Source organism: Lolium perenne, chromosome 4 (assembly GCF_019359855.2).
Source record: "Lolium perenne isolate Kyuss_39 chromosome 4, Kyuss_2.0, whole genome shotgun sequence".
Taxonomy (NCBI): Eukaryota; Viridiplantae; Streptophyta; class Magnoliopsida; order Poales; family Poaceae; genus Lolium; species Lolium perenne.
In genome coordinates, this window is record NC_067247.2 from 391,912,438 (window position 1) to 391,936,398 (window position 23,961).

Here is a 23,961-nt window from a genome sequence, read left to right on the forward strand (position 1 = left end):
GAATTTAAAAGTACAAGTCCATGTCTCTTGAATGTATCTTTCAAAATCATAACAAAAGTTTTGGTTAACAGACTCATCGAAATAATTTGGAAGGGGTGAATGTTTTGCATGAGGTGTTAAATGACATACAAATGAATAAAAAAATCTGGAGTCCACTTGAAGATTGATTTTGAAAAAGCTTTTGATAAAGTCAAATGGCCTTTCTTATATCAATCAATGGAGTCAAAAGGATTTACAGTTCAATGGATGGATCTGATTATGAAAACAGTAACTAGTGGTAAGGTGGGGATTAATGTGAATGGAGAAATTGGTTCTTGTTTTTCAACACACCAAGGTTTAAGGCAGGGGGGTCCCATTTCCCCCCTCCTCTTTGACATGGTTGTTGATATTTTAGCAGTTTTCATTACAAGGGCACATAGTGAAGGTTTGTTGACTGGGCTAGCTACAAATCTGACAGAAGGAGGGGTGTCAATTCTTCAATTTCAGATGGCACTATCCTCCTTCTTCAGGATGATCTAGAGCAAGCTAGAAACCTAAAAGTTATCCTATGCATGTTTCAACAAATGTCAGGGCTGAAAATAAACTTTCACAAGAGTGATATATTGCTTAGGAGAGGCTTCAGAGAGAGAGAGATTTTGAGAGAATCTTCACTTGTAAATCTGGATTACTTCCTATGAAATACTTAAGGGTGCCTATCAACAAGAAAAGACTGAAAAACTTAGATTTGGACCCCACTGAAGGGAAAGTGAGGAATAAATTGGGACCATGGCAAGGGAAAATTCTTGTGATGGGGGGGGGGGGGAGTTACTCTGATCAACTCTTCACTGACTAGTGTTCCTCCTTACATGCTCTCCTTTTATAGAATACCACGTGGGGTGAAAGAAAAACTGGATAGGATCAGAAATAACTTCCTTTGGGATGAAAGTGAGGATAAGAAAAAATACCACTTGGTGAATTGGAAGACAGTGTGTATGCCCAAGGACTTGTTCAATGAGGATGGAATATGGCAAAATAAATTTGGAGGAAATATCTCCAAAAGCAAACTCTCTGCTAGGCAGTGAAAAAATGGGGACTCCCATTTCTGGCAGGGGTTAATGGAGATTAAACATCTCTTCTGGAATTGTTGCCAGGTGCAGGTGGGTGATGGATTAAGGACAAGCTTTTGGGAAGATCACTAGTAGGCGCCTCTTGCCTAGCCAATGCCTTTCCTAGGCTTTTCACTGTCTATATGAACATGAACATAACATTTCAGGAGGTGTTTGATAAAGGTGTGAATGGACTTAGGTTCAGAAGAGCGATGGTGAGAACAATGGGGTGAATTGAAAAAGTTGCTAGAGAGTAACTTTGAGAAATGAACTTGATATATTAATATGGAAATTAACAAACTCAGGCTCATTCTCAGTTAAATCTTTAGCAATGCAATTCAATGAAGTTTACCCTTACAAATTCATGTGGAAAGTTAAGATACCTATCAGAATAGAACTTTCTTGTGGTTAATGCTAAAAGGTTGAAAAGGGATGTGCTTATTAGGGGGGGGGGGGTGAGAAACAATGTTTTTTGTGTGGATGCAATGAAGCAACTAAACATCTCTTTTTTCGATGCCCCTGGCCAGATGCATTTGGAATGTGGTTAGTTGTACCTTTTGTTTTAATTTCCATTTTGATTCAGCTGATCATTGTATTTCGAATTGGTTGAAAGGGTTTGGGGGAAAAAGGGGAAATTCTTGCTGTAGGGGTAGCTGATGTGATATGGAGCATTTGGAAAATGAGGAACTTGGCATGTTTTGAGGGGGAATGGCCTAATGAACCCTGTATAGTGATTCTTAAGATTTGCTATTATATTAAGTGTTGGAGTCTTTTGCAAGTGAAGGAGGACGTTAAGGATCAGCTGGATTTCTGCGCTAAGCTGCTGGAGAAGGTTGCAAAAGAAGTGTTTGGAGCAAGAAAAAGATGTATGCCATGGATACCAAGGCTGGCGATGTGAAAAAGGGAAAGAAAAGGCAGCAACAAAACTCTTTATCTGGTGTTGGGTGTCGAAGGAGAGAAAAGTGGCTGGCTGCAGTTAGACATTTGTTTCTCTTCTACCTCGTTTTCGCCAGTAGTGTATCTGCTGTACCTTTAATAAATAAGTGGAAAACCTAGTAGTGATCAGGATATGATCAGGTGCGGAGGAAAAAAGACCTTGTTGTGTGTTTGTTGTTGCGTTATGGTGTGTAAGGATGTAAATTTTGAAGTATGATGGTTTGGTTTAATGAAATCCGGGTTTTTACCCCTTTTATCTAAAAAAATGAAGGGAGCCTGGATCGGGGTTGGTACCTCATCCCACGGCCCAGGACCCGGATCGAGGATCGGAGACGAGTCGAGGCGACAAGATCGTTGGCTGGGACGTGACCCCGGACGCCACGGTGGTGATCAGAGTAGACCACAGTGAGGAGCCGGACTAGGAATGGGATGAGAGATGTGAAAGATGGCAGATGGAGGAGGAAGAGCACCCTACCTACACTTGTCGTCGTCTGCTGGTTTGGTTCTATGTTGGCAGAGCAGCGACATCATGCGAGTAGGAAGGGGAGTGTGAGCGTAGGACAGCAGCAGAGGAGAAGAACGCGGCGGCGCGGAGAAGCGCAGCCGTGAGCTATGTGAAGGTCACGGTATTGGGCTTAGATGGGATTTTCTTTGGAAAAGCTAACAGCGTGTATGCTCCTAGGGGTGTAAATGATACGGATAATTTCTGCTCCGGATCCGCATCCGTATCCGTTTTTGAGGATATGGTATGCATTTTTAGAAATTCGAAGGATATGGATGCGGATAGTGGTCAAGCGGATACGGTAGCGGATATGGTATTGATACTATCCGACGGATAGACAGATTATCCGTCATCTTTTGCGGATTATCGGAGGTTCACAAAGAGGATAATCCGAGAAAATGAGCCCAACCCTAAATATTTAGATAATATAGTTAGTTCATCGGCTAAAATATGTATGTTATTAGCACCCAATTTTATTTTGTTGTACAAACAAATGCGTATATTTAGCTATAGTTTATAATTACAAACATATTTTACATACAAAAAGCATGATTCTATTTTTATGTGTATATTTGCTTAATAGATCCGAGTCCGGTCCGAATCTGCACCATATCCGTAATCCGAAATAATCCGGATCCGAATCCGCATCCAACCATTATTCGCTCCGATCTGAATCCATTACAAAAAAAAATATGGTAAAAGGATATGGTAATACCAATATCCGATCCGATCCGTTTACCTCCCTGTATGCTCCTATTAACAAATAAGCGTGCAAGACCCTTTTAACAATCATACAAGATATTACCGTTGAATGCTGATCCAATGGCCACGATTAAACAAGGCTTGCATGTGAGAAGAGATAGTAGAGATAGCAAAGAAAGAAAAGTTACGTGTTTTAGTGTCTATGTAGCAACCAAAGTTCATTGAAGTTTAAAATATTTAAAATTGGCAAGTATCTCCAGCACCCATATGTTTCCTTACAAAATAGAGACTGAAAAGTGAACTTAAATTGCTAGCGATTGATACTTGTCGGAATTATACCCCGGAGTTGGAAAGAGCACATTCTGCTCCGGTTAGTTCTCGATTCATTCCATTTTCATGCCTTAGGTTTGTTTTATAAATGTTTTTTTTAGAACAGTACAACGCAGACGCTCACAAACACCCCTATGAACGCACGCACGCACACCCTATCCCTATAAGCACCTTCGAGGGACTGAGTCGGCATATCTTGAAGTTGACGAAGTCACCACTGGCGCTTCGCTGTTGACGGGCACATCACCTACCACTGAAAGCATATCGCCGGTTAAATCCTGGAATAAATCCAGGTAAATGCAAACACCCATATCAAATCTAGGACTTGAACCTGGTGGGCTGGTTCCACCACAAGGGACCTAACCACCAGAGCCAAGCTCTATTTGCATAAATGTTTATAATAATTCAAAAAGTTACTACGTATTATTATTATTGGGCAATACAATTAGTGTTAATTGTGTTGCCCTTCTTTCAAAGGAGACATAGTCCGGGCCTCTACATTAATTGATGCAAACGAATTTTATTATCTTATCGTTACAAAAAATATATATATATATATATACTAGCACTATGCCCGCGCTTCGCCGCGGAACAAACATGACTTAAATTTTAAAAATTGAAATGATGAATTTGCATCTTTACCATACCTTGTAAGTTGTAACAATAACATGCATTACGAAACTTTTATTTTTTGATACAAAATAGTCCCTCTGTTCCAAATTTCTTCATGCGTGTGCTAGTTTAAACATCATAACGCTACCAAATTAAGGTGAACTAATTTTTTTATATAGCACAATGACATGAGCGATCAACCAGCGCACGGGAGATCTCCGGGCCGTGCGTTTCGGCGACTCAGCAGCGGGCGGGCGTGGCCGCTGGAGGCCGCTGGCGGTGTGTTGCAGCGGAGCTGGTCTGGATGGGCTCGGCGGCGAGGTTGGCGTCTGGCGGTGCGAGCCGACGCGGATGGGCCAGATCTGGGCCGCGAGGGCCTTCTCTTGGCTCGGTCGAGCCGGCGCGAGGAGGTGTTCTTCCGGGCTGCTTTGTTGCGCGGCGTCGCCGGGTGGGGCGCGGCGGCGAGGTCGGCGTCTGCTGGTGCGAGGCGACGTGCGGCTAGAGGTGCGTGCTGACGCGGTTGGGCCGGTTCTAGGCCGCGAGGGCCTTCTCTGGGCTCGGTCGTGCCGGCACGCGGAGGTGTTCTTCCCGGCTGCGCGTCATCGCCGTCTTCATGGCGCCCTAAAACGTCGCTTTCCTCCATCTTAATTTACTTAGTTTTCTCACAGTGCTTTCAGCTGAAAAGGAAGTATTCATAAGCAAATAAGTAGCAAACCAAACAATTCACGCACCAGCAGCCTAGTACAACACTGAAGCTCCATTCTTGTCAATTAAGAAAAGACGTCAACGGATCCGTTAGGCCTGCCGGCTGCCGATCCGCAGGCAACAAATCCACAGATGGTACACATAACAATATGAAAGACAAACTGAAAATATTAGCACATGATTGCTTGACAAATTTGTCTGGCAAGTGGAAGGAGCGCAACCTGATCAACTTGTTTCGGCGTCAGCGACGGGTGAGATTGCTTGCAGAATATAGCTGTGTACCAGTCGGTTTGGCCAGAGTGTTTTGTGCGTCGCGAGGAGGTGATTGGCTCCCATCACCGCATAGTCCAACTCCAACCCCATCATTATCCCACGATGAATTTACCTAGTAGCTAGCATGAGTGTACTTCTGCACAGCAACATGGATCGAACACGTACTCCGACTGCGCCATGTCGCCTCCCGTTGACCCGTTCTCCCACGGACGCGCCCACTCCCAGATGCCCAGATGTATCGACTTGGTGTCTGACATCCGCGCATAAGGAAAAAAGAAAGCCCAGTCGGGGATTTTGGGCCTAGAAAAACACTTAAAGAGGGGTTTTGCTACCCATGGCCCATATGTGACACCAGGCAGTCACCTATTGTAATTTAATAGTAAAGATATATCATACAAAATATTACATCATAAGTCACACATGATACATTACATCTTGTGTTTTTTTTTGCAAAAATCTTGTGTTGGTGGAACAATACAGTACAACTATATACTTGGATTTTTATTCTGCCTTGTACCAACAGTTGGCTGATGGTGGAAGCGTGTACTACAAGCTCTCCACTACAAGGAAATGACGCGCGGTGACGCCAACAATGTACAAGTAGCAGTCGGTAGCACTGCACATAGGCAATGGCGTATGGGAGTTGATTTAGACGACGAGTCCAGTTCGTGGCGTCGGCACGCGGAGGGAAGGGCGCAGGAGGAGGGTGGCCTTGCGGCGCGCAGTGACACCGAACCCCTCCGTCATGTCGAACTCAGCAGGATCGGAGATGCCGGGCGCTTCCCAGTCGAAGTGGAGCAGCAGGCTGGCGAGCGGAAGCTCCACGTTGGCGAGGCCGAACGCCATCCCGGGGCACATTCTCCGGCCGGCACCGAAGGGCAGGAACTCGAAGTCGGTACCCCTGAAGTCGGCGCCGTCGCCGGCCTCGAAGCGCTCCGGCCGGAACTCCTCGGTGGCGTCGGGCCAGCTCTGTTCGTCGCGGCCCAGCGCCCAGCCGTTGACGATGACCTGCGTGCCCTCGGGCACGTCGAACCCGAGCACTTTGCAAGGCTGCCGGCACTGGCGCGGGAGCAGCAGTGGCAGGGGCGGGTGGAGACGGAGCGTCTCCCGGACGACGAGCTGCAGGTACGGGAGGTCGGCGCCGAGCCTGTCCTCGACTACCTTGCCGCCGGCCTCGAACGCCCGGCGCACCTCCGCCGTGGCCCTCTTCATCACCGTTGGGTTCTTGATCATCTCGGCCATGGCCCATTCCAGCGTCGTGGCCGACGTCTCGCTTCCGGCGCTGAAGAGATCCTGCACGTACACAGTGCGCGTCAAAACAATCATTGTTCAGAGTCTTTTTTTTTTTCTAATATAAGAAAGGGATTAGTTGTCGATATGTACAAAGATGACGGCTTCGACTCCGAGCATGTCGACTCCACCATCCTTGTGCACTTTGAGCAACACGTCAACCAGATCCTCGGCTTCATCGCCGCCGCCCTTGAGATGCTCCTGGACAATGTCCCTGATGATCTGGAATACCACGGCGTGGTTCTTCTTGGCACGGCGCAGGTCGCCGCTGAGCAGCCTGGCGATCCACGACGACGGCCACAGGTCCACGGGGTTAAGTCCCGACGTGAGGCTGACGAGAGAGTCGAGCTCCCGCAGGAACACGTCGCGCTGCTTGCAGCGGTCGCCCATGACGGCGCGGAAGGTGGTGTCGGAGACGATGGCCGACAGGCGCGTGCGCATGTCCATGGGGGTGCCGGCCGCGGCGGCGCGCTCGACGTGGTGCAGCATGGTGGCCACCTCCTCCTCGCGGATGGCGCGGAAGGAGCGAACGCGGCGCATGGTGAGGAGCTCGGTGACGGCGACCTTGCGGAGCTGGCGCCAGTACTCGCCGTAGGGCGAGAAGATGATGTCGCGGCCGTCGCAGGTGACCACGCGCATGGTGACCGTCAGCGAACGCGACGCGAACGCCGGGTCCTGGGTCTTCAGCACCTCGCGGGCCGCGGCCGGAGACGATATCACCAGCGTGGGCACCTCGCCGAGCCGGAGCAGCATGACCGGCCCGTGGCGCCGCGCCAGGTCGCGCAGGGCGCAGTGAGGGAGCTTCCCGGCCAGGTGGTGCAGGCTGCCGATGATCGGCAGTGTCCATGGACCCGGCGGGAGACGCAAGCCGTGGTTCGCCGTGGACCTCCACCAGCTGCGCGTTGCAAGCAGAGCTAGCCACACCCACACCCATACCAGAGCCCAGCCGAGGTAGACCTCCATTTGTGTTCTCCGTACAATGATTTCAGAAGTTTCTATTTGCCCCATATATATAGCCATCCTCCAGTTGCATCTGACTTATTGCGTACGTCCTTCCTCCGTGAGCAGCTTGTTAAGTTTACAGACTTACGCAGGATGATAACAAAATATGTTAGTTTGCACCAAGAGACGAACGAGGCGTTTCTGCACCCGGAGCGTATGCTCCCTATTTTTGAAATAATTTTTAAACACGATATAAAATGTCAAAAAATTCTGAACAAAAAAATGACGTGTACATCTCAACATAATTCGTGCTCCTGAAGTCGTTCACGGAAAACCGACATTTTATGTGGTGAGTGCAAAAAGACAAAATTTGATGATTAAATAAATCTTTTCATGAGACATTTTTTTATCTTTTTATATAGGACATTAAAATTATTATATTTCAACATAACTTGGTGTGCGCTCATATTACGTCGACATATACGCACAAATTTTTGCTCACTATTTAAAATTGATTTTCCTTGGGTAGCAGGAGCATATGCTCTCAAGTTCAAAAGTGAATTTCCGCAAAAATACCTGCTATATTTCTCTCTCTCCCCATTTGTACACTTGGCAATCTCTAGACTGGCCGGGTTTATTTTGATCGAGAAATATAGATATATCTAAATTTAGATAAAAATATGACATGTATAATGAGATGGAGGGAGTAATATAGAATTATTTTCCAAAAAAAAAACGTGGTTTGCCGTCAAGCTCCAATCACCTGCCCGTTGTATGCAGAGCCATATATCGACGTCCACCCGAGAGCCCGGCCGAGGTAGACGGTAGACCTCCATTTCTGTTGTCACGCGCGACGAGATTTCACAATTTTCTGGTTGGCTCATCAACCCGGCCTACATATATAGAGATTCTTTTTTAAGTAAAAACATGTATGTAGACTTGGAGCGAACGTATGGTCTGACTCTGACGCATTGGCACACGTCGTTATTCCTCCATGAGCGTGAGCCACTAGGGTTTATGTTGGTGCATATAGTGCTATGTAAATATATAGTTCTAGGAGGACCAAAATGTAAAATATAACAAAGATAAGTGAAGTAACAGAGAGAAAGAGATGGATAAGGATCCATCCAGAATTTTCCCCAAGCTCGCTATCCATGGCTGTCTCTCTCCTCAAATCCTAACACCAAAAATTCCTATTCACACAATATGGTATCAAAGCAGTAAGATCTGGTCAATCTTGCTGCAATCTAGCTCCCGGTGGTGCTGTGTCGCCGCGATTTGGTGGAGCAACGGTGTTGTGTCGCCGTGATTTCTCGCCGGAGGTGTGTGAGCTGCCGCACAGAGTGTCGCCGCCGGCGAGCTGCAGTACAGAGTGACGTTCCCGTGTCATCGTTGTTCAGCCGCACAGTGTGCCGTCGAAGCTGCGTCAAGGAGCGTGGTGGCCAAGAAGGCCGTGCTGCCGCATTGTCTGCATCTTCTGTATAGCCGCTGCCTGTACCAAGCTGAGCTCTCTTGGTCAGCACTGCATCTTGTCTGCATTTTGATTGCATCGTGAGTGATTCTGCACTACATAAAGGCACCTTGTGAGGTTGTTATTGAAGGATTTAATTTTGTTGTCAAGGAAGCCCACGTGCACTGCTAGATTGTTGTTGTTTGCTTGCTGATTGAAGTCAAACGAATAGAAGAAACAGCTGCATAATTGTGTGTCAGTCGGGGATTCTTTGGCTGACTCCAGTTTTTTACTTGTGTGCCTGGAGGGTGCATCCTAGAGTCATCACTTTGGCACATCCTTAGATTGAGAAACCATGGGCGATCCCAGCAAACAAAAACCAGTAGAATCTAGTGCTGACAAGTTATATGAGATGTTCAGCAAGATGTTTGAACAACAACAGCTGAAGACAACTCCTGAAATTTTCAGGTATGCGCTTGAACCTAATCCAGTGAAATTGTCCGGACCAGGCAACTACATCAGCTGGGCTCGCCATGCCCGATTAATTTTGAGCTCTCATGGATATGATGATCTGCTACTTCCTAATGAAGAGGTAGATATACAAAGTGATGTCAATGCTAAACAAGTCAATGACAAAGTACTAGTCTGGATGTTGGGAAGCATGGAACCAACAGTCCGAGAGCAAGTCGAAACTATGGCCAGCGTCTCAGAAGTTTGGGCTGCTTTGGAGAGGCAGTTTGCAGGGAAGTCAAATAAGATGCAGGCTACTCGTGTCATGCACGAGTTAACCCACCTAAAGCAAGACTCAAAATCTATTACCGAGTATGCCGGTGAGATGAAAAAATTATACAGAGATCTGCATTACTATCATCCATTTGAACCTGTTGACAAGAGGGACTTGGCTATTCACCACAAATGGTTCGAGTCTTTTGTGAGCAAGATTTTTCTAGATGGTCTGGACAAGAAATTTAACCTTCGCCGTCAATTAATTTTCTCGAAACCAGAATGGCCCAGCCTAGAAGACATTGTGTCTAATGTGATGGAGGAGGAAACACGACTTGATGATGGAAATGAGGATACTCAGAATCTTTTAGATGCTCGTGCAGCCATGTCACAATCAATGCATACCTCTGGGAAAAAGGTGAGTGCAGATAATAACAGATGGTTCTGTGACTATTGCAAGAAAAATGGACATTGCAAAGACAATTGCTACAAATTGCATGGTTTTCCACCTGGGTGGCAAAAAGGGAGATCTCGGCAAGGGGAGTCGTAGGTGGTAAGTGGAAACATGCTAATCATGTTGCACCTACAGGAGAGGTACCAATGGTAGATCTTCAAGCACTCGAGGAGTTTAAATCCAAGCTCAAAATCTCAGAAGGCTCATCTTCCTCCCAAGGTTCCTCTAAAGCTAATTCCAGTTTCTTTGTCACTTCCCAAGGTATGAAATCTCAGGCTCATACCTCCACAACACACTCTAGATCTTGGATTATTGATACCGGAGCTACTAACCACATGACCGGAGCCTCACATTTATTTTCTTCCTACAAATCATGTTCGGGTAAGGACAAAGTGCGTGTAGCTGATGGATCCACATCATCTATCATAGGGCGTGGATCCATCTGGTGCACTAAGACATTGTCCTTGTCACCAGTCCTACATGTTCCAAATTTCCCTGTTAATCTTCTATCAGTTAGCTCTACTACAAAGTCTCTTAATTGTATAGCTTGGTTTGATCCCACCTGTTGTGCATTTCAGGAGTTGGGGACAGGGAGACTACTTGGGACTGGGACCATGCATGATGGTCTCTACTATCTTGATCAAGGAAGTGATGAAGTTGCCCTTGCAACCTGCATGTCTCCTAGTCAAGAATTATTTCTCTACCATTGCAGGCTTGGACACCTCTCTTTTACCGCTTTATCTCGTATTTATCCCTCTTTATTTAGCTCATGCCACATGGAATCCCTTGTATGTGATGCTTGTGAGTTGGCTAAACATACAAGGAGTACCTATCCTAGTAGGGCTTTAAGAAGCAACAAACCATTTGATGTTATCCACTCTGATGTTTGGGGACCCTGCGAGGTGCACTCCATTTCTGGACACAGATGGTTTGTAACCTTTATCGACTGTTTTAGCCGTTATACTTGGCTTTACCTATTAAAAAATAAAAGTGATGTATTTTCAGTTTTCAAAGATTTATTTGCTCTTATTAGAAACCAGTTTGGAACGACTATAAAGATTTTACGTTCTGACAACGGTACTGAATATATTAACCGCGAGTTTAGCGATTTCCTTGCATCAAATGGCATTGAACACCAGACAACATGTGTTAACACCCCTGAACAAAATGGTGTTGCAGAACGTAAAAACCGTCATTTACTTGAAGTTGCTCGTTCGCTTATGTTTACCATGAATGTTCCTAAGTTTCTCTGGGGGGAGGCAATCAAAGCGCAACATACTTGATAAATCGCATGCCTCTTCGTGTTCTTGATTTTAAGACTCCTGCTGAGTGTCTCTTGAAAACAAATAATTTTGTGGTTCCACCCAAGGTCTTTGGTTGTGTTTGCTTTGTTCACGATTATAGAAATTCCGTTGGGAAACTAGATCCTCGTGCCATCAAGTGTGTTTTTATGGGATACTCTCCTTCTCAAAAGGGTTACAGATGTTGGTGTCCCTCCGAACGTCGTTTCTTTGTGAGTATGGATGTAACTTTTCGTGAACATGAATCTTATTATGGCCCAACCAATGAAACTGGAATTACTCTTTCTCCACCTGAAGTGCAACAAGAGGGGGAGAGTAATGGAGGCACTCTCATGGGCCCTATTCGTGTTCCTACTTCAGGTGTGCCATCAATTGGCAATAATACTCGTAACTGTGGGGAGGATACAAGTACGAGAGTGGTGGTATTGATAGTAATTCTAGTCTAGATGACATGCAAGAGGCAATAGAAAACTCGTCACCGTCTTCTCAAGATGGGGATACTTCTATGCATGAGGACCCAGGTACCAACTCACTCTCCTTTAGTCCAATTACTCCTAGCTCAATAGGTCAAGGTGATAATCAACTAACTACTCACAGTCCTCAAAATGATCTACCTATTGCTCTCAGAAAACCTACTAGATCTCTAAATGCCCCCCGATACCTTCGAGACTACATTGGGCATAAACATGACATTGCCCATTTCATGTCATATAACCATTGTAGTCCATCATTCCGAAGCTTTATTGCTTCTCTTGATTCTGTACCCATACCTACTAACTGGAAAGAAGCTAAGGAAGATCCAAAGTGGAAGGAGGCTATGCTTGAAGAGATGAGAGCCTTGGAAAAGAACAAAACTTGGGAGCTTGTTGATCTACCAGCAGGTAAGAAGCCTGTAGGTTGTAAGTGGGTTTTCACTGTTAAACATACACCAGAGGGTAAAGTGGATCGGTACAAAGCCCGTCTTGTGGCAAAGGGATACACACAGACTTATGGAATTGATTATGAGGAAACTTTTGCTCCCGTGGCTAAAATGAATTCAGTAAGAACACTCCTTTCTTGTGCAGTTAACTTTGATTGGAATATTTTCCAGATGGACGTAAAAAATGCGTTCCTTCATGGTGATCTTCAAGAAGAAGTTTATATGCATGTACCCCCAGGATTTGAGACCAACCAAACCACCGGTAAAGTGCTCCGCTTGCATCGTTCCTTATATGGACTAAAACAATCACCTCGAGCTTGGTTTGATAGGTTTCGACGGGCTGTACTCAAAAAGGGCTATTGTCAAAGCAATGCTGACCACACTTTGTTTTACAAGCGAAGTGTGGGTAAGATTACCATCCTATTAGTATATGTGGATGATATCGTCATCACTGGGGATGATCATGAAGAAATTTCTCACTTGAAGAAACATCTTGCGCAAGAATTTGAAGTTAAAGATCTAGGACATTTGAGGTACTTTCTTGGGATAGAGGTATCAAGAGGACCTAAAGGTATGTTCATCTCACAAAGAAAATATGTCCTAGATTTACTTCGTGAGGCTGGTATGCTTGGATGTCGACCTGCTAGCACTCCAATTGAGCAAAACCATCGCTTGATGGCTGGCGTAGGAAGACCAGTGGACCGTGAGTGCTATCAAAGGACCGTTGGTAAGCTGATATATCTTTCACATACTCGGCCCGACATTGCATTTGCTGTGAGTACGCTTAGTCAATTTATGCATGATCCAAGATCTTCTCACATGGATGCTGTGACTCGGATCTTGCGCTATTTATAGGGGTGTCATGAAAGAGGTTTGTTTTACACTCGTCAAGATACACTTCAAGTTGAATGCTACACAGATGCTGATTGGGCCGGCTCATTAGATGATCGGCGATCAACATCGGGGTATTGTACATTTGTTGGTGGGAACATAGTATCATGGCGCAGCAAGAAACAAACGGTTGTAGCTAGATCTACAGCCGAGGCTGAATTTCGATCCATGGCACATGGTGTATGTGAGGTGTTGTGGCTCAGGATTCTTCTCATGGAGCTCGGACTATTCCAAGATATGCCACTGATGTTGTATTGTGATAACAAGGCGGCTATAGATATTGCAAATAACCCCGTGCAACACGATCGAACCAAGCATGTGGAGATTGACCGACATTTCATCAAAGAGAAACTAGATAGAGGCATAATCTGCATGCCGTATGTGAGTTCGTCTAGCCAAATCGCCGATGTTCTTACGAAAGGGCTACCTGAGAAATCTTTCTCTATTTTCTGTAGCAAGATGGGTCTTTATGATGTATTTGCCCCATCTTGAGGGGGAGTGTTGGTGCATATAGTGCTATGTAAATATATAGTTCTAGGAGGACCAAAATGTAAAATATAACAAAGATAAGTGAAGTAACAGAGAGAAAGAGATGGATAAGGATCCATCCAGAATTTTCCCCAAGCTCGCTATCCATGGCTGTCTCTCTCCTCAAATCCTAACACCAAAAATTCCTATTCACACAATAGTTTAGACTTTAGAGTCAGTTAGTAAAAGCTTAGAGTCTAACAGGTCAGTCCATAACAACCAGCTCTTCAAACAAGGTGGGTCTGGTTGTCTAGGGCTGATCGCTCCAAGCCTTGGAGCGGGCTGGACGTGCAGGATCCGAGTCGCACTACGGGAGAATTGCCGTACGCCGACGGCCAGGCGATGTGCCGACGGCCAAATGTCGGGGCCGTCGGCACAGTAGCCTCCGGAGCGCGGCGACGAGGATGACCGTCGGCGTTAAATTGGCCGTCGGTACAGGCTGGAGGTGCCGACGGTCACCGTCGGCACAGTTCGGGCCGTCGGCACAGGACCAGTCTGGCCGTCGGCACAACTTTTTTTTTCTTTTTTTTCCACTACAGAACTGTGCCGACGGTTAAACCGTCGGCATAGCTTTTTCCTATTTCTCAACGGCAGTCTTCAAAAAAGCATAACTAAATCATTCTAACGGAGAAAAATAAGTATAATATATCAAATTTTGCAGAAAAACAAGATCTATCATAGAAAAATATCAAAAATGGAATATTTCAAATACCTAAATAAATTTTCTTATAAATGAGCTATAATGTTCGAGGTTTCATGGCTTTCACACACGCCAAAAATGAAAAAATGGTCGCTCGTGGGTCGGATTAGAAATCCGCGTCCGGGGTATTGCTTACCATCCTAGGGCCCACACACGTGCCAAATATGACCTCGTTTCGGAAAATTATGCCATGTCGAGGCCGTTTCCCACCTCATTTCCCCTGAAATCCATAGAACTCCGGACGTGATAGCTCTTTTCGTGAAGGGTTTTCCAACATAATTGCCACATCCCAGTTTTGACAAACGGAATAGTTACTATGACATATAAAATGACGCTACGCGGCTCCGTGAGATTTTTAGACTTCGCTCAAATTGCCATCTGGCCAAAACAGCCCCCCGGGACCTGCGGTATCGCCATACCGGGCGTGCGGGTGCACCCATTCGCGAAAAAACTAAACGGACAAAAATTAGCACATATAATGATGCGTCGTAGAACTAAAAACATTTTTTCCGGAATTTCTGAAGCGACAGATAGTTGAGCCCTAGTTCAAATCCGGTCAGTTACCAGCGGATTCGGCGGGACACCGCCGAAAGCCGCATGAGTTCCCAAAAAGCTAATGCGTGCACATGTCATGTGATAGGTGGTGCGTAGGTGGTCTACTATCATCGCACGGAGGTTTCTTGTCATACTAAAATGCGCCCCATGTAGCTGCTTCACAAATAAAAACCGTTTGGGCACGCTAAAAATAAAAAGATGGTCGCCCGTGGGTCGGATTAGAAATCTGCACCCGGGGTCTCGCTTTCCATCCTAGGGCCCACACACGTGCCAAATATGACCTTGTTTCGGGAAACTATGCCATGCCGAGGCCGTTTCCCACATCATTTCCCCTGAAATCCATAGAACTCCGAACATGATAGCCTTTTTCGTGAAGGTTTATTCAAAATAATTGCCGTATCCCAGTTTTGACAAACGGAATAGTTACCATGACATATAAAATGACACCACGCGGCTCCGTGAGATTTTTTGACTTCGTTCAAATTGCCATCTGGCCAAAACAGGACCCTCGGGACATGCGGTATCGTGCACGGCGCAAGCGTGGTGCACCCATTCGCGAACAAACTAAACGGACAAAAATTAGCACATATAATAATGCGTCATAGAACTAAAAACATTTTTTTCCGGAATTTCTGGAGTGACGGATAGTTGAGCCCTAGTTCAAATCCGGTCAGTTTCCAGCGGATTCGGCGGGACACCGCCGAAAACCGCATGGGTTCCCAAAAAGCTAATGCGTGCACATGTAATGTGATAGGTGGTGCGTAGGTGGTCTACTATGATCGCACGGAGGTTTCACGTCATATTAAAATGTGCCCCATGTAGCTGCTTCACAAATAAAAATCGTTTGGGCACGCTAAAAATGAAACGATGGTCGCCCGTGTGTCAGATTAGAAATCCGCACCCGGGGTCTTGCTTCCCATCCTAGGGCCCACACACGTGCCAAATATGACCTCGTTTCGGTAAACTATACCATGCCGATGCCGTTTCCCACCTCATTTCCCCTGAAATCCATAGAACTCCGGACGTGATAGCCCTTTTCGTGAAGAGTTTTTCAAAATAATTGCCGTATCCCACTTTTGACAAACGGAATAGTTACCATGACATATGAAATGACGCCACGCGGCTCCGTGGGATTTTCAAATTGCCATCTGGCCAAAACAGGGACCGCGGGACATGCGGTATCGCCGTACCGAGCGTGCGGGTGCACCCATTCGCGAACAAACTAAAGGGACAAAAATTAGCACATATAATGATGCATCGTAGAACTAAAAACATTTTTTCCGGAATTTCTGGAGTGACGGATAGTTGAGCCCTAGTTCAAATCCGGTCAGTTTCCAGCGGAATCGGCGGGACACCGCCGGAAGCTGCATGGATTCTCAAATAGCTAACGTGTGTACATGCCATGTGATAGGTGGTGTGTAGGTGGTCTACTATCATCGCACGGAGGTTTCACGTCATACTAAAATGCGCCCCATGTAGCTGCTTCACAAATAAAAACCGTTTGGGCACGCTAAAAATGAAAATATGGTCGCCCGTGGGTCGGAATAGAAATCCGCGTCCGGGGTCTTGCTTCCCATCCTAGGACCCACACACGTGCCAAATATGACCTCATTTCGGCAAACTATGCCATGCCGAGGCCGTTTCCCACCTCATTTTCGATAAAGTCAACCAGATTTAAACTAGAGGTACTTGATCTATTGCTCATGATTTTTGGGTAAATTAAATTGTAGGTTCAAAATATGATATGGATGTCATATTTGTATTCCTCTTATTTTTCTGATCAATTTAGACATATTATTTGCCAAATTCGTATTTACTGATATTAATTATTCCATATTAAATAAAAAGACAAAAAATAAATCATTTAATTGTTTTTCAAATTCTATATTATTATTATTTATATATATTCATTGTTGTTTACTTAAGTAATTGTTTAGAATTCAAAAATATAGAGATGTGGCAGCACGGTCAAAGGGTTAATATGATTGATATGGTAGTATTAACAACAAGGGCGTCATTTCTTTCATGGAAGCTCATCCGAAGAGAACCAAGAAGTTAAGCGTGCTGGGGCAGGAGTAGTGTGAGGATGGGTGACCAACTGGGAAGTTTGAATACAAGTGCAATTTGACCTAAGATTAGATGTACTAAGTGTAAGTGTGATTGTGAAAGATTAACAAGTAAAAAAGAATAAGAAGAAAATTAAAAAAAATATTTTTTCAAATTTTTTTTAAATCTTTTTTCAAAAAAAAATTGAAAATTTTGAAATACTATGCCGACGGTTATACCGTCGGCACAACAATCTGTGCCGACGGCCAGTCTGTGCCGACGGTGATCGGGCAGTCCCCGACCGGAGCTATGCCGACGAAGCTACGCCGACGGTCACCGTCAGCACAGCCTGTGCCGACGGCCTTTCTTGCTGTGCCGACGGCTGGCGGCTGTCGGCAGACTGGAGCTCTCCCATAGTATCGATGGCCCTCTTCAACGCCTCCGTCTGGCTCATCTTGGGGAATGGCGCTTCCATCTTGCTCTAGGAAGACCCTTGGACCGGGGGCCTATCCACAGCCGCCATCGCCCCTGATCTCCTCAAGCTGGTCAGGCGTGCTGCTTGGAAACGACGCACCGTGGCGATGGGGCTCGCCGGCAACAACTGGGCTCTCAACATCTCTGGTGAGCTGCAACGGTACAATACCTGCCTCTGGTCTGCTATCCAGGAAGCTGCCCACCAACGCCATGACACGGATGCAGTCGACGCCTTCATCTGGAAGTGGACCGGAGACGGCAGTTTCTCCTCTTGTTCCGCCTACAACATGCTCTTCCAGGTGTACCACAGGGCTGGTGGCGGCCCCGCTCATCTAGGACTCTTTCGCCCCGCTAAAGCACCACTTTCACGCTTGGACGTCGTCGCTGCTGGACGGCTGACCGAAGGATCCAAAGAGGCCTGCCAACGCACATCCTCTGCCCGCTCTGCTACGTGGCCCCAGAGACGCTGGACCATCTCTCCCTGCATTGCGCCTATGCGCAGGAGTTCTGGGCCGGCCTGGTGCTTCACCTCTGTTTGCCCAACATTATCCTATCAGGGAATGTGGGCATCAACGACTGGTGACTTCTCACCTCCTCCCGCATCGTGAAGGCGCAACGCAAGAAAATAAACTCCTTAGTCGTGCTTGTCTTGTGATCTCTCTGGTACACAATGACAAGTCTTTAATGGCAAGCGTTCGCCGGTGCTAGTCACGCTAAGCACGGTGCTTGATGAGTGGGCTTGTTGGGTGGCTTGTAGGAGTGGAGCTTTGCGAGAAGTAGGATAGTCTTTAGCTCCGGCCCCGTGGCTTGAGGTGATACTGGTATTGTCGAAGGTGCTCCTCGGCAATGCCCTCCGATAGGGGCTTAGGGTTGATGGAATCCAGTAAGCTGACACGAGACATCGGTTCACAGACAAGCGGGGAGAGCGATTTACCCAGGTTCGGGGCCCTCGATGAGGTAAAACCCTTACGTCCTGCCTGTCTGATCTTGATTATGAGAATATTGGGTTACAATGGGGTGCCGAAAGGTTCGACTGAGATCTTGTCGAGAGGCTAAGTGCTGCGGCAACCTAGCTCTAGATTTCTGGTGGCTAAGATTGCTAAGATTGTACGTGTCCCTCGGCAGCCCCTCTCCTGGCCTTTATATAGGAGGCCAGGTCTCAAGAGATCTAACCGAGTACGACTAGGTTTACAATAGTTCTATCTCTAAACTTTCCTTGTTCGGCTCCTTCCTTGTCTTGCCCGCCAAGGAATCTTCCGCTGCGCCATCCAAGTGGCCCATCTTGTCATTGAGTACCTTCATGGGCCTCCAGCTTAAATCATATAGGGTAGGGCAATGTCTGTTACCCGAAGGGTAATGCCCACGTCAGTAGCCCCCGAGTGTCTAGCCGAAGATAGTTCAGGTAGAGACTAAAGCATGCCTCCACCTAATGTTCTTCTCCTTGATTGTTTTTGTCCATCTTGTATCAGCATCATCTTCTTCTATCGGGTGCGCGTCCAGCGCTTCCGATGGGAGTAGCCCCCGAGTCTAGGTACGGATGCTTGCAATCCGTGCGTAGACCCAAGTTGTGCCACTCGAACATTTTCCTTTGCCGAAGTTTTGCTGCAAGTCTTCATGGGTCATCCGATACATTTGTACCAAGGCTTGTTTTCTCCGATAAGTTTTCCGCGCGTACGGGATAATGAGTAACGTGCCCAACTTTTGCTGGTTAACTGCCGATGGCAAAACAACGTCAGCCTACACAGAATCAAGTCCCCGGGCATGATCCTGGAGTGCAAAAAAGTTCTATCGGGTGCGCGTCCAGCGCTCCCGATGGGAGTAGCCCCCGAGTCTGGACACGGGCGCTTGTAACCGGGTGCACACTCGAGCTGAGCATTCCATCCTTTTCTCCAAATATTTCTTCACAGGAATATCTTCGAGTGCTCATTTTATCGGGTGCGCGTCCAGCACTCCCGATGGGAGTAGCCCCCTAGTCTAGGTGCGGATGCTCGCGATCCGTACATAGACTCAAGTTCACCGTCCGATATCTTTTACATTTCTTCGAATGCTTCGAGCGTTCCTCATGACGTCGCTGTCGTTACTTTGATCTTGACAACCTGGATGTGACCTGTTGGGCCCATCCTACCCCTGCCTGGCTCTGTTTTTAAGTAATATCCGCTTTCCTCGTACAGTTACCAAGGTGCCTCCTCGATTTCCGCAATCGATGGAGAAAGGGTCCTTTTATTGAATTGGCAGTAACGACACGTGCCCACGCAATCCTTAGGTTTTCCTCTTCTTAAAATCCCTTAGGAAAAAATCCTCAGCATTCTCTCGTATTCATCGCAGCATCCTCTGTTCTTCTTCTACCTTTCTCTTTCACAACCGCTGCGCCGCCGCCACTGTTTTCAGATCTTCTCCAGATCTCGCGATGGTGAAGAAGAAGAACATCGCTGCCGCCGCTAGCTCCACGAGCGGTGGCGTCACCGCCAAGGCCTCCTCGAATCTTCCAAAGAGAAGCACGCCAGATGCTCCTCCCCCAGCTCCGGCGGCATCAACGCCGCCAAGTTTGGTAGCCACGGCCAAACCCGGAGACTGGCTAGCGTCCTCCATCACAAAGCGTGATGAGAAGAGGGCCCGAAGCCTCGGGCTAATCTCCTCCGATGAGGAGAATGTGATTCTCCCAGGTGCGATCTCTCGGCCCAATCCTCCTGCTGGTTTCATCGTGATGTTTCTGTCATTCTTGTATCGGGGTCTTTCGCTTCCTGCTCACGAGTTCCTCCATCGTCTTCTGCGGACTTACGAAATCCAACTATGGCAACTCACTCCTAACTCAATCCTCCACGTTGCTGTGTTCATCACCCTTTATGAAGCGTTTTTGGGCATCGAGCCTCACTTTGGGTTATGGAAGAAGATATTCTTCGTAAAGAGATACAGTAGTAGCAATGGACCCTTTGTCATCGGGGGAGTGGGGTTTGTTGTTCGTTCAGAGGTCAACTATTTCAATTTCCCAATGAGAGAATCCGTGCAAGGATGGAGACTGAAATGGTTTTATGTTAAGGATTCCTCAACAACCGAGTCCCAGCTTCCTCGCTTTGCCGACGTCCTTAAAGCCAAGCCTAGGCATTCTTGGAAGAATATTCTTTCTCCCGACGAAAAGTCAGCAGCCGACAAATTATTCGCCAAATTTCTTCGGATCAAAGAAACCGACGGCCAAACCATGATTGGTACAGAGGTGGCTGCGGTGTTCTTGAAACGTCGAGTCCAGCCAATCATGGCCAGGGTTCGTCCGATGTGGTTGTATTCAGGTCCAAAGGATGAAACCAGGATAAACATCACTGAACTATCGGAAAAGGAACTGCTTAATGAAGTTCGTCGCCTCACTCTCTTTAGCCTGGAAGACTCGATCCCGTTGATATCTTCCTATACTCCTCTTGATGCCGATCACCCATTGACAGAGGTAAATCTTTTTCCTCATATTCTTACGACCCTGTTCCACTTTGCTGTCACAACTACTGTTGTTCTCATTTACTCCTTTCTTTTCCAGATTCCCATAGTTTCTGAAAATTTGCATGATTTACCAAACGACACTTCCGAAGGAAGAGGTTCCTCAACTCCTATCGATTTTCATACTGCCGAACATGATGATCCGATAGATTCTGAAGTTGTCTCTGCCGATCCTCCTCCCCCAGCCAACGATACTTGCGACACAGCGGGATCAGTGCGTGATGACGATGCTGATCATGATGCCTTTATTAATGCAGCTGTGGAGGAAGTCAGAGCTCCGCCTGTGAAGAGGTCAACCGGAGGCTTTGCCGATGAAGACGATCTCTTCAACCTGTACGTGCCCTTTCATCGTTCGTATTTTTCTCATAATTTTTGCTAACCATTTTCTTTCGCAGTGACGAAGGTCTCATCGAGCCCCCGCCTAAGAAGGCCAAATCTGACACCGCTCGGCCGGATGTCGCAGCTTCCGAAGCTTCGGCTCCTACTGCAACCCCCGCGGCTCAAGTATCGACTGCCTCCTCCCTTTCTAAGGGGAAGGATATTCCTTCGACTGTCGCCGCCGCAACTCCTCCTTCAAGAAAAGCTGTAAGTCTTCCTCGATCGTACCGCAAGCTTTCCTGAATGTGCCTTGATTAATGATTCTTCGTCAAACGTCTATTTTCCCCATTCCTTAGGGATATGCGAGGCATTATATCTTCCTTGGAGGCCTTCGCCTCCCAATTTACTTCTCTGGAAGCGGACAAGGTTCGGCTGCAGAGGGAAGTTAACTCCTCTTCCTTGAAGTTGGAAGGCACAAACAAAATAGCCGCTGCTGCTCGCCAAGAGGTCGACTCCCTGAAGGAGGAACTCAGCAAGCTGAAGGAAAAGCTGAAGGAAGAGGAGGCGTCTAGGCTGGTCGCCGAAGCTCGGGTGACTGAAAAGGATGAACTTCTTCGCCAATCTTCCTTGGCTTTGCTTGGTAGTTCTTCTTATGCTTCCCTGTCAATTATCACTTTGGAAATTCAACCCTTTGATAATAAATTTTTCCATTTCATTCCCTTGCAGAAGCCGCTGACATCCCTGCCGATGCCTTGGATAAAGTCCCAAACAACTCTCCGACAAACAGTGTGTCAATGAATCTTGCCGCACACCAGCTTACACGAGAGCTCCTTGATAAGGGTAAAGGTGCCAAGGCGCGGATGCACTCGATGATCTTCCCCAAGGTCAATCAAGACAAGACTCTGGGGCAGCTGATCGATGCCTTCGCAGTGGACACCAAGGAGGTTATCGAGGTATTCAAACGTACTTCACGTACTTATGGTGCCCTCCTAGCCTTCCAACTTATGATGGGTCATGGCTTCAAGGCCGATATTGAGGAGATGTCTAGGGAGCTTCCGAAAGATCAAGATGGGCAGTTCGTTGATTTAAGCACCTTCAAAACGTCAGCTCTTACATGTGCACGTCAGCTCCTTGAACTAGTTTCATCAAAGAGAACATCGGCTGGCCCAAGTTTATCGACCCAGACTCAAGCCCCTTGATTGTTGTAACGGACTTCTTTTTGAATTGATGTGAAACACTGTTATGTCGCAAAACTTGTGATTGTAATAAATTTCGTGCTAGCAATGTTGCTGATGTACCTTTGTTATGATATTTATGCTTGCATTCTCCCGATGGGAGTTACTTCTGATGCTGAAGCGATGCGATCCGTCATGCCTTTGACGCTGTTTTTTGCAGGTTTTCCCAGCGCCTGCGTTTGTCGACGATTCTTCGGGTGCCCTTTCTGAAGATGATCGAATCCAGCGTATGAAGGATCGGATTGCGCAGATGGAAAAAGATCTGCGCAATACCTATGCCTTGGCCGCCATTGTCAGGAAGAAGGGCGAAATTGCAGCCGACGTAGAACGCTACGCTCTTACTGAACTGCATAAGGCCACTGAAAGTTTGAACTGTAAGTTTCCTGGTCCTTGTGCTTATTATTCATTGTCAAACACATATTGCCTGATCTTTCGCCACTTCCTTTGCTAGTCATAGCCTTGAACCGTGCTGAAGAGAACAAGCGAATTCACGAGCGTGTGAAACGCATTGACTCAGCTGTCGTCAGCCGAGGAAATTTTCTGGAGGGAACACTCGAAAGCTTCGGCTGTCGCACAATTCCAGGATTGGGTCCAGCAGGTCCACCATTTCTTCGACAAGTGCTACAAAGCCCTGAGGGTAATTTGGAAGACGATGTTCCCTTTGAATGCGGTCCCTCCTACGTTGGTAACTCTGATGTGTGAATTTGGGAATACCAAGAAAATTCGAGACTTGGTGCGAGCTCAGGTTTTTGCAGGGGCCAGGTTTACACTTGCCCTTGTCCTTGCACGTTATCCTTCGGCGAATCTGCTGACTATCGCCAACGCAGTTGGTGATTTGAAGACGCTGTACCCGAAGGTAGTGTTGCCCGCCAATATAATTGTTGACAAGCTTGAAGAGGATTCGAAGATACCTGAAGAAAGAGAAACTCCGCAAGAGTAATTCAGGGTTAAGTTCTTATTGTAAATAGGTAATTTGGATATTTCATCCGAGCGTTTGGGTTGCATAGTTGAAACTTTATGTTCAGTAAATACATGTATATGTATTTTTACCGTGTCAATGCCGTTGGCAAGTTTTGGAGGAGCAAATCTTAATTGCCCATTTTGAACGTATGTGAACTCATTGGTCAGCAAATTGTTTGAGTGATCAGCTCGTGTTGCAGGTCTTGCTAAACCCGTTGTATGCGCAACTTTGCTTTCAACCGATGCATGTTCTGGCAGCAGCTCCCGAAAATATCGGGAGCGTTAACTCTGTCGATGAGCCCGTTGTTCTTTGATATTTCCATAAGTAAAATACCGAACGTGGGTTGTATTATATGTATTTCCAAACTCTTGCTATTCACGGCGCTCGTAGAGGCATCTATAGCAGAGGGAAAAGGTCATTGTCCTTGTTTGTTTTTGCATCCTTTAGCACTCGTAGAGGCTTTTTTTGGAGCGCAATCTTTTGCCGCGTACTACGTTGCACCATCATTCACCGAGGGGTGTAAGCAAGGTTTACGATGATGTGGGT

The 23,961-nt window shown here is 46.7% G+C and overlaps 3 protein-coding genes across 3 annotated transcripts in view; 1 reads left to right on the forward strand and 2 right to left on the reverse strand.

The window, feature by feature from the left end:
- LOC127297509 (uncharacterized) overlaps positions 1–23,961 on the reverse strand; it is a 180,658-nt gene that overhangs the window by 41,653 nt on the left and 115,044 nt on the right. The gene's annotated exons all lie outside the window — the stretch shown is intronic.
- LOC127349293 (zealexin A1 synthase) lies at positions 5,620–7,398 on the reverse strand. Its single transcript, XM_051375040.2, has 2 exons — positions 6,529–7,398; positions 5,620–6,438 (listed from the first exon to the last, which is right to left on the reverse strand). The coding sequence occupies exons 1-2, from the start codon at positions 7,396–7,398 to the stop codon at positions 5,794–5,796; spliced, it is 1,515 nt and encodes a 504-aa protein (XP_051231000.1). The 3' UTR covers positions 5,620–5,793.
- On the forward strand, positions 8,402–11,015 carry LOC127349294 (uncharacterized). Its single transcript, XM_071819534.1, has 2 exons — positions 8,402–10,265; positions 10,583–11,015. The coding sequence occupies exon 1, from the start codon at positions 9,183–9,185 to the stop codon at positions 10,098–10,100; it is 918 nt and encodes a 305-aa protein (XP_071675635.1). The 5' UTR covers positions 8,402–9,182; the 3' UTR covers positions 10,101–10,265; positions 10,583–11,015.